General features: G+C 36.0%; 1 protein-coding gene across 1 annotated transcript; it reads right to left on the bottom strand.

Moving 5' to 3' along the window:
* Nucleotides 1–1,704: 1,704 nt before the first annotated feature.
* On the bottom strand, nt 1,705–5,519 carry LOC109007785 (fructose-bisphosphate aldolase 3, chloroplastic). The gene is made up of 6 exons (XM_018987634.2): nt 5,103–5,519; nt 4,055–4,324; nt 3,844–3,953; nt 3,637–3,727; nt 2,943–3,212; nt 1,705–2,308 (listed from the first exon to the last, which is right to left on the bottom strand). The coding sequence occupies exons 1-6, from the start codon at nt 5,253–5,255 to the stop codon at nt 2,030–2,032; spliced, it is 1,173 nt and encodes a 390-aa protein (XP_018843179.1). The 5' UTR covers nt 5,256–5,519; the 3' UTR covers nt 1,705–2,029.
* Between the last annotated feature and the right edge of the window lie 5,781 nt (nt 5,520–11,300).

Here is an 11,300-nt window from a genome sequence, read left to right as displayed (position 1 = left end):
AAAATACTTTACCACAAGAATATAATTTGATTCTACAAGTAACTCTAATGCACTTAACTGATATCACAATAATTGTCAAATTCTCAAAGCTAATAATTATGTAAGTAGTAGCATCCGAGGGCAATAAAAGAGAGAGCTGAAGATCTTAAACTACCTCTGCAATCGATTGCCTTTAGACCCAATGGTGATCAGACTCAAGGATACAGATATTTAAGTTGGTCCCTAAGGTTCTAGGCTTTAGAAGGGGACTGTGTTCTACTATGAAGGATACAATGACATAGTTTGTATGCCTATTCTTCGTTCTTACTTTATTATTTGCTGGCTATATCTCCCAAAAAAATGAGTGAAGATACTGCATATAAATAATAAACATAAAGTTTTTGATAACATAAGCTTATAAATAATATAAAGAAAATGATACTATTTGATCCCATTTTCATATTTTGATTTTATTGTTAATTTTCTTCCATGGAAAATATTTTCGTAATTTGATCCCATTTTTTTATATTTTGATTTTATTGTTAATTTTTCATTTGGCTTATATATTTTTATTTTGTAGGTATAAGACAGAATTATATCACATTGTATATAGAAATATATTTCAAATATAAAAAGATAGGAATATTAAAATATTATTGGAAGTTAGAGGAAATATTTGAAAATATTAAAAAATATTATTTAAATTATATGGAGAAAATAATAGACAAGCTAATAAGTGATATATTGTAAAAATAATTAGTTAAAATAGAAAAAATAAATTTTGGCGATATATTATAGACAACAAGATAGACAAACTATTAAGAATGATCTAAGTAAATTTGAATTGTTATTGATTCAATATTATGGACCTTTTTAAATATAAAAAATTCTTTTCAACAGCCCTACACCATACATCAATTTTTATTTATATTTTTTTTTTCAACAGGTGTGTGGTATAGGTTTATTGAGTAGAATAACACTATTTATATATATATATATATATATATATAAATTAAAACTCCTTATTCTTTAACAAAATTGAGATGTTTTCTGAGCCTTCCTAACCATTTATACCTCCAAAATATTTAATCGATCTTAACATATAAACATTTGCATAAAAAATAAAAAATAAACTAGAAATCTACTATCCAATACCAATGGGTCACAAATCTTTATTATGGCATGAGTGAATCTCACTACTTCCACAACCAAAAACAAAAAATCCAGTTTCAAAAATTACAAAAAAGACCCTAGTTTATTTTCACAGATGAAATGAGATGAGATGAGATGAGATAAAATGAAAATTAAAAGTTGAATAAAATATTGTTATTATATTTTTTTAATCTTAAAAAATTAAATTTTTTATTTTATTTTGTATAAGAATTTAAGAAAGTTTTATTTTTCTTTCTAAGCATCTTTTTGTGCATAAACATTGCATAATCGTTTTGAAAAAAAGTGAAGTCTACTATTAAAAAATTAATTTTTTTATATAAATCACATATTTTATTTACTTTTTACAAAATAATTACGCGGCAATTAAATAATTCACAGTTATAAATTTTTTTTCCCTTTTGAATAACCCCATAATTTTTACCAACACAAAACACATCAAAAATATCTTCTTTCGTGAGACTTGAGGTACACACGATTCGTACTTATTCCGTACATTGCAAGCAGAGCAACATTAGACCAAGCTTAATTCAAGTCCAACCTTAACATGCGCAATTTTACATCCCAACTGTCGAAAGGGCTAAACAGAGATGTATTGAGACAAAACGGGATCAACAATCTGAAGATGTATGAAATTTCACGACCATAATATTAGCCAGACTGTCTGAAACTCTTGCTTTAACTGATCCCAACTTCCTACTTAATACTTCAAAAAACAATTCTTTCTCCCAGGTATTATTCAAATCTTAAGATGAAGGGGGAGAAAGAAACGAAAAGGCTCGTCTAATAATAATGTCTGCTCACCATACAAAGCTAAGACGGGAAAAAATGCAAAACAGAAAGTACACGTTCAAGAGGGCATGAGTTGCCAGAGTCTGGCTCAGTAGGTGTAGCCCTTGACAAACATTCCTTTCCTGGCTTCCTCACTTTCACCCTCAGCAGAGTATTTTCCGAGCTGAGCTAGGGAGTTTGCCTTTGCACGCACCAAAAGTGATTTCTGTGCGGCTTCGATGTTCTCAGGATGTCCTTGCCATGTCTTAAGCACAGTGTTCTGCAAAGCACGAGCATATGAGAAGGAAACGTGCCATGGGTTGGGGCTTTGGTTCATTGCATTCAGGTTCAGGGTCGCTTCCGCTTCAGATTGTCCTCCCGACAAAAACTGAGAAGTAAGCAAAACAGAAGACCAATTACGCTTTTTAAGTCTCCATGAGAAATCAATGAGTTAGGCGAGAAAATCAAATGGACGTATGTATCCAACCAGAAGTCAATAACTATATATACTGTCAACAAGACGGAAACACTTATAATCTTAATATGACAAAGAAAGCCTTCTTGCCCCAATGACCAGGACAAGAAGACTAGTTCACAGTTTGCAAAACCATTACGGCCATGAAAATCCTTAGTTCTAACAGGAAGAATAATGTTATACACCACACTCTCATCCTACTTTCATCCCATTATATAAGATGTGACACATTTATCACCATTAGATGATCTTTTATTTTTTAAAAAAATAAATATAAATATTGATGGGCAATGTCACCTCTTCCTAGTGAATAAAAGTAGGATGGTAGTGTGGTGTATATAATTTTCCTTTCAAGAATATTTGGAACACTTTTGTGGTAAAGAATATACTCAATTGGATCATCTATATACACTATCATTCCCTGGAAACAAAAATAAGTTATTCGGCTATAAAACTCAACAGGGTTTTATAGTTCAACTCACTATTACAAAACAGGGAAGATATATCATCACTCTGAAACCATAAAAAAGGGTAAGGGCCTTCTTACCATGATTCCTGGAACTGCTGGAGGAACTCTCCTTTTAAGCATTGTAAGTGTAAATTTGGCAATGGTCTCTGGAGAAGCCTTCTGCTTGTGTTCAGCCCCCGGGGTAACCATGCTGGGCTTAAGTAGGATTCCCTCAAACACTACATTATTTTCAGCCAAGTAGTAGAAGACTTCCGACCAGACCTTTTCTGCCACTTCGAGTGTCCTTTCAATTGGGTGCTCTCCATCAAGAAGAATCTCAGGTTCCACAATTGGCACAAGGCCATTGTCCTGCACATTCAAAAATAAAGAATCATGAAAAAATAACAGGAAAAAGAATATAATTATAAAAGAAACAAACAATACAATTGGGGAAAAATCTGGAGAAATAGACTCCTCTTAATCACCAAAAAAGGCATGCAAGGCAAATCATGATAGGAAGGGTTGTGATGGAAGGGCTTAATACTTTTAACCGACTACCAACAATAAATGTTCAAAGTTGATCAATTGTCTCTTATGAAAGTAGAAGGTATAAAAATGGAATGTAACATCTAGAATACAGACATAAACACATATACATACATACACATGCAAACACACATAAAGATACACATCTTATTTGCAAAGCCTGGTCAATCCGTCTTCCATTCCTAACTCTAGTAAACAACACTTTTATGAACCCACACGAAATAGCTCTTTAAAAGTTAAGGCATACCTGAGAAATGGCAGCATAACGTGCAAGGCCCCATGCAGCTTCCTTAACAGCTAGAGCAGAAGGGCCACAAGGAATGCTAACAACTGTCCGCCTGGACATTTCAGTGACAAGATGTTCAGATTAACGCCTTTGCCACACTGAACCAAATAGAAAGCTTTGTGTACAAATCACAAAGGAAAGGCTTGCAAAGGATATTGATCGACTTACCACTTGGCAAAACGAGCACCTTGCTTGTAATATTCAGCAGATCTAGAAGCCAGTCCATCTAAGCCTTGGCACCAAGACTCATTGTTTGATCCTGGCAGGGGAACCAAACCCTGATAACAAAGAAGTTTGGAACCAAATAACCACATTATAGACAAAACACGATATCATGTAAAGCAAAAGGAAATTTTGGGACGTCCAATCAAAATTACACCTTGTCAACTTTAATGCCAGGAACAATTTTCTCATCACGCAAACAGTCCACGAATTTCTTCCCATCTGTAGTCGACTGGTACAGTGTTTCCTCAAAAAGAATGGCCCCAGAAATGTATTCACCCAGGCCAGGAGTGGTCAGCAAAAGCTGTCTGTATGCCTGTCGGTTGGCCTCAGTATTATCCAAGCCAATAGATGCCAGCCTTTTCCCACAGGTTGCATTGGATTCATCAATGGCAAGGATCCCACGACCAGGAGAAGCAATTGATTTCTAAACCATCAAGAAAGAAACCAAAAGCAGTCAAACATAACAAACTATCACTAATGTCAATCTTTGGTTATCAATTCTTGAGCTCAAACATGTAACCAAGCACTTGGCGAAGCAAGAATAGCATCTTTAGAAATTAATATAAATCTCGTATTTTTTTTCTTTTTGATGGGTAAAATCTCGTAATTATTTAAAAGCTTCTAAAATAGATAATTTGGGTAAAAGCGATTAAGAATGAAAACACGGAAAATAAAAAGAGAATAATAAAACTCTCAAGGAAAATCCAGTACTCTCTTTTCGTCCTAAACAAACGTCGTAAAACCAAGTTTGATCAATCAAGTATAACTTTTTCCGGTTTTACAGAGGAAGAAGTGGGTTTTAAACCAAAGACATGCAAAACATCTCGCATCCCATGCATGGGCTTAAACGGAGCTTTCGAACAAGAAATAACCAACCCCAAAAGGGGCAGAGAACAAAATAGCATGCAAGTCAGCGAAGATTTTCCAAAGAAGGTTATATTCGTAAAAGTAGTGAACAAGAATGATTCCCAGTCAAATTAAACAAGATACGCATATGATCGTCTGCGACCGCAAAAAATAAAATAAAAAAGACTCGAAAGTTCTTATTAATCAGTAACCGAGTCAAAAAATAATCCAATAAATCCTTTCACAAAGAAAGAATTCAACAACAGCGGCATATCATAATAATCAAAGACCGATCCAAACGCAAAGTATGCAAAAGCTTAAGGATCTAGAGGGATTAGAGAGAAAATAAGACTCACGGCAGTTTGGACGAGTTCGTCGGTGTATGCCTTGGCTCGGATCGGGACGGAGACACGGGCAGTGGACGATCGGTTGCGCTGGGAGAAGGACTGTTGTCCACCGATCCACTGAGACGAAGCCGCATTCAGCTTCGCGAAGCTAGCGCAGGCCATGGGTGCAGCAAGAGCGAAAAAACCGAGATCGAGTGTGATCGTTATTCGAGGAAAAACGGTTTGGGAGCGGAACTTCTTTCCGCTATTATGTTTGGGTTTGGTGAGCGAGTGGGTGGGTGGGTGGGTGGGTGGGGGCGAGGTTTATAAGGTTTATAGTGTGAGAAAGAAGAGGCTGTTTTGCTTTCCTCGGAGTCTCCGCAGCCGAGAGTTTGATGATCTGGTAATGCGACAAAGGCCGAGCGGCGTTACCAAACAGAACAGTCCTTATTGGCATACGATACGGCTACGATGTCATCGATATAAAGGGTAACAGTTACACACACCAGTTGACTTCTAACGGACCCTCATAGTTTATTAGGATATGCTTCGCAAGTGAGAAAATTATCATCTTATTTTATTTTATTTTATTTTATTATTATAATTTTTTAAAATTTTTATATAAAATATAATAAAAATTTTAATTTTTTAAATTTCAATTCAACTTTTTTAAATTTTAAAATAATAATAATATTAAAAAATAATATTTTAAATTTTCATATAAAATTAAAAATAATCATCTCACTATCTAAGCATACCGTTAATTTTTTTTTTTTAAATATTTTGAACAGGAATGAGTACGAATTTATTGTTCAATTATATTATATTTTTTAATATTTATAACATTTTTTAATTTTATTTGCAAATTTTGACCAAAAAAATTAACTTCTCAAATATTTTATATAAGAAATTATATTTTTAATTATAGAGTACTCAAGCGTATGTGCACTTTTTTTAAAAAAAAGTAAATAGATATAAAATTTACATAAAAAATTAATTTTTTAATAATATACTCCACTATTTTTTAAAAGAAGTGCGCGGCGCTTGTATAATCCATAATTATACCTATCATTATTTATTTAAGAGTATTATTTTTTCTTATCTTTTAAATATTTAAGATATTCTAGTTATAAAGTTAAAATCTATCTCGTAAAAATTAAAATTAAAAAGTAATCTAAATTTATACAAGTTTATATAAGTCTAGCTGAATTTCACTTAAATTATACTCCTTAATAATATATCATGGTTTTGTATTTACAAACGAAAATCAAATAAAGAAATCAGGCTAAACTTGAATAAGCTAATTTCGAATAACTTAGGCTTGATTTGGTTTCAAAAGCCTTGGAAACCATCTCATCTTATCTCAACATTTAAATACTATTCAAACACAAATATTCTCTAATTTCAAATTTTTAACTTTTTCATTTAATTATTACCTAATCATTATAACTTTTCTAAACTTCTAAACAAAACACAAAAAATAATTCAATTTTTTTTAAATCTCAAAATAAAAATAATATAAAAATTTATATTCTAACCTCTTTTAACTTTATAATTTTTTTATTAAAATTTTTCTCTCTCCTTTTCTAAAACCCCATAAAAATCTTAACTTAAAGTATTTCACTACAATTCACATATTATCTCAATATTGTTCACCAATTTTTCATCTCATCTCATCTCATTTGTGTAACTAAACGAGACCCAATTCACATGGTCATAAATCTTTTCCATGTCAAGCTTGCATAGAATACTTGGGATGCCTTCCCACAACCTATGATCCAAGCACTCAATTGGCAATAAGCACCGAATCCAGAATCTGTCTCCCCTTAATGAAGGCATTTTGAGGCTTAGAAATAATGTTACATCACTGAGCTAAGCCTATCTGTTAGGACCTTGGATATAATTTTGTAAACTCCACTCACCAGGCTTATGGGGCAAAAATCTTCAACTACCTTAGCTCCATGTTTCTTTGGAATAAGAGCAATGAACGTATCATTTAGGTTTTTCTCAAATTTATGGAAAGAGCGGAATTCTGCAAAAACCTGCATAATATCACTTTTTACTACATCCCAACAAGCCTGGAAGAAACCCAGCGAGAAATCATCTGGGCCCGGTGCCTTGTCATTCGCCATGCTACTAATAACCTTAGACACCTCATCTTCCTCAAATGCCATTTCCAACCCATTAGCACTTTGTGAATCAATAGACTCAAATGACAAGCCATCTAGTTTTGGCCTCCAGCTTACCAGTTCTGAAAGGAGGTTCTCAAAATGCTACACAATATGATTTTCCAAATCATCAAAGGATGAAAGCACTTGGATACCTGAGTGGAGTGACTCAATAGTGTTACTGCGTCGATGTGAATTTGTCACTTTATAAAAGAATTTCGTACATTTATCACATTATTTTAGCCAAAGGGCCCTAGATTTTTGTTGCCACGAAATATCTTCCATCAATAACACATTTTCCAGATCAGTTACAACCACTCTTTTTCTAGCAATGGCCTCCTCCGAGAGGTCTCCCGCCAATTCCTTGTTCTCCAAATCTTGTAGTTCCTCCATAAGAATATTCTTTTGATTATCAATGCTACCAAACACTTCCAAATTTCATTTCTTTAGATCTTGCTTCAAAGCTTTGAGCTTACAAGCTAGAATGAAATTGGGGTTGCCTGTAAACATATAAAAAAACAACCAAGAACACACCTTCTCTACAAAACCCTTTGCCGCTAACCACATATTTCAAACTTAAATAGTCTGTGTCTACCAATAATACCTCCACAATCCAAGACAATAGGAAAATGATCGGAGCACACACGGGGCAACCGTTTCTGAGAAAGTTCAGGAAAGTACGCCTCCCATGACGGGGAGACAAGGAACATATTCAATCTCGACCATCCCCGACCATTAGACCATGTGAACTCGCCCTCGAGAAGAGGAAGATCCATAATATCTAGATCAAATACAAACTCTGAGAACTCCTCCATAGTTGTAGAGTGGCGATGAGTCCTCGAACGCTAGCTAGGAAAGTGAACAATATTAAAATCTCCCCCATACACCACGGCACCTCCCATAAATAAATAAGACCAGCCAACTCCTCCCATAGCCGCCTCCTTTCGTTACCCAAATTTGGACTGTAAGTACCTGCAAAGACTCATTCCCATCCATCAATCATATTTTTAAAGCAACTAGCAACCGAAAAATTCCCAACACATTCCTTAACCGACTCCACCACTCTTTTGTCCCACATTAAAAGACCCCTCTGGACGCACCCAACGATGCCAAGTAAGACCACCATAGATATGGACACCCCCACAAGCTACAGATTATTCTTCTACCGACTACCCTCAACTTAGTTTCTTGAAAGCACACTATGTCCACTTTCCATGACCTCAATAAAGATCTTATACAAAGACGTTTATTGCAGTCATTCAGTCCCTTACGTTCCATGATAATAACTTAGGCTTCACAGTTACAAAGAGTGCCCCTCCCTTTCGGTCTATCTCTTTTACCCCCTTCTTTGGCTTCATAGTTGATAGTGCAAGAAAGTCTTTTAAGTTCCCTGTCTCACTTTGTGGTTGACTTCAAACGACTATTTTCAATAACAATGAGAAGGGCTCTAAATTGATCCTCAAAGCCTACACAAGAAATACCAAGAGCAGAATACATCTCCTCCACCTGCTTAAACACTCAATTTGATGCAGATAAATCCAGATTAGGGGAAATTGTGCATAAAGGAGCTGGTTCCTCCATCCCCTCAACATAAGGCCCATTGTCTAGACTGGTCACTACCAAAGCCAAGTCTTGATCCCACGTCTAAGGCTGAAAGTGAGTTTTCATGTCCATCAACACCCCTTCAGAAAGTAAGACAGCCACCTGCAGAGGAGATGATGCTAATACTACTATTGAGGGCTTATCTAACTCCATGAGCATGTTTTGTGACTCTATCGGCATGTTCTATTGGGAAAAAACCAGAGAACCTGTTTCACACAGCACCTGCAAAGGAAATAAAATGGGCCACGACGGTGGAAAGGGTTCTGCGATTGCCGTAGAAAGCCCAGGAGCCTCAATCGACCAAGTCTGTGCATGACCCAGTACGGCAAAGCCACGTGAGGTGGTGCATAACTTCACACCAGCTTCGGCATCACCAACAAATAGGGCTAAAATAGTCACCGACGGTTGAATAGGGAGGGCGACAGCAGTCGAAGGCCCAGCAGCCTCAGTCGACCGGGTTTGTGCATGACCCAGCACCTCCATGTCACGTGAAGCAGTGCAAGAGATCACACCACCTTCAGCGTTTCCGCCAGTCACATCGTCTGAGCCACCCCTGTGAACATCCATAAAAGAATAAGCTAAGAGTTGAAAAGATACTTTAGTAAGCAGATAACCTTAAAGAAATCCAAGTTGACATTCCCTTGTAGGATATGACAAACCATTCTATACTCGCGAACAAGGCTGACCAACACCCTAGAGCCTTCCTTGTCTAATCTGTTTGCAAAGTCAAAACAAAGTTTTAATGAAAACAATTTAACATGATAGGGACAACATCAGATGATTACATACTATTGTATTATTAATAGAGGTGTCAAGTGAATTCAACTTCTTAGATAAGTGAATTCATGCACATGGTGGAGGCTTTTCGTTTCCATAAAAAAACAAAAAATACATTGGTTGACCGAAAGTGTTCGCAAATTTAATAATTTTCGTTTCCATAAAATATCAAGAAACTTGTTCACAAAATCAAGCACGAAAGTATTGGTTTGCAACAACACTTAGCATCTAAAGCAGTTATACTCCAACAACAAAGAGGACACCTATAAAAGCACTCACTTGAAACTCTGAACTTTGGACGGCTCTTCTTTAGAAGTGGCAATGAAGGGATCTTGAGAATCTGCATGAGGCAAAGTGCATTTTTTAAACAGTTCCTCTTTGGAACAAAAAATCTAACGCCGTTAGTTTAACGGAAGCCAATAATGAGCTGACACATCACCTAAGCGCATAGAAAACTCTTGCACCGCATCACACTATAGCAAAAGCAAAATCAAAATCCTATCCGTGTGTATTTTCCTCCTGTGAAGAGACCCACTTCGACACCTTGCAAACTTTGCACGCCGTACAACCTCAAGGACCGGAGGAGGAGCTCCAGACCAAACTGGTGCACCCCTTCAAACCGTCCCATCTCTAGACCTTCAAACCGTCGCATCTCTAGCAAATTTCTGATGTGTAAAAAATATTATGAAGTGTACAAGGTATTTATATTAGGGACAGAAATAAAAACTAATGTTATCATTGAAGTCTAGGAATGCTAGCAGTTTCGACGATAGTTTTTTTGTTGAATTAAATAGACATTCCTTTTCTAAGAAAGCTGGGTGGTCTTCCTCCATCGGTGGTTGGGGAAGGCAGCAAGTGCAGTTTTGGAGATTCTGTCCTTGCATAGTTTGTTAGAAACTTAAAGATTTTGTCAATGCCAATCATTTGGTATGACACTGATAATTCAACTTCATTGTATTTGAAGCACATGTATCAAATGTCTACGCAGATTTACAAATTCCAGTTTCCTGTTGTTATATGCATGTGTCTCTTGGGTGATTAGGAAATATAGGTCTTAATGTAAAAGCATGTTTAGTATCACATCAAATCAACAGTCAATAATCAGGGCTTTGAGTCAATAGAGGTCTTACTTTCATCTTTAAGAGTTTTGGAACACAGGGCCTTGGGTCAATAATCAGCAGTCACTGTGTAAAAGCAAGGATATTTGTCGAGTTGGTTCTAAAATTAAACCAAGGTGCAAACTTATTAAGTTGATAGATAAGTATTTTCTTGCAACTCTGGTTCAATCCCCACTTCTATGGATGGATGGTTTAGCAATATATTTAGATGAAATTATCTTAATTTTTCAACTCCTTCTGACAGTTTGATGACAGGACAATATTTTTCTACAGAAATTGATAGATCTCAAGCTCAAATAAATAAATTAAGAGTAAATAAATTTGCAGAAGGCCTAACATTGGATGTCAGGAACGGAGGTGACTGTCTCATGCAATCCCGTCGTCGATTGAGGGGGGTTTCGGTGGAGGGAGGGTTGCGGTGGAGATTGTGTATGCCTGGCTCAGAGAGAGAGAGTGTGACTTTCGGTCAAGGGGGTCTCATGGAGGAGGGAGGGAGAGGAGACCGAGAGAGGGATGGGGTTTTAGTGGAATTTGCACGAAGCTTTTTTGGTAAGGAGAGAGAG

The sequence above is a fragment of the Juglans regia genome, chromosome 13 (assembly GCF_001411555.2).
Source record: "Juglans regia cultivar Chandler chromosome 13, Walnut 2.0, whole genome shotgun sequence".
In the NCBI taxonomy this organism is placed as follows: Eukaryota; Viridiplantae; Streptophyta; class Magnoliopsida; order Fagales; family Juglandaceae; genus Juglans; species Juglans regia.
The sequence above is the reverse complement of the archived record's forward strand: the minus strand, read 5'-3'. Positions and strand labels throughout refer to the sequence as shown.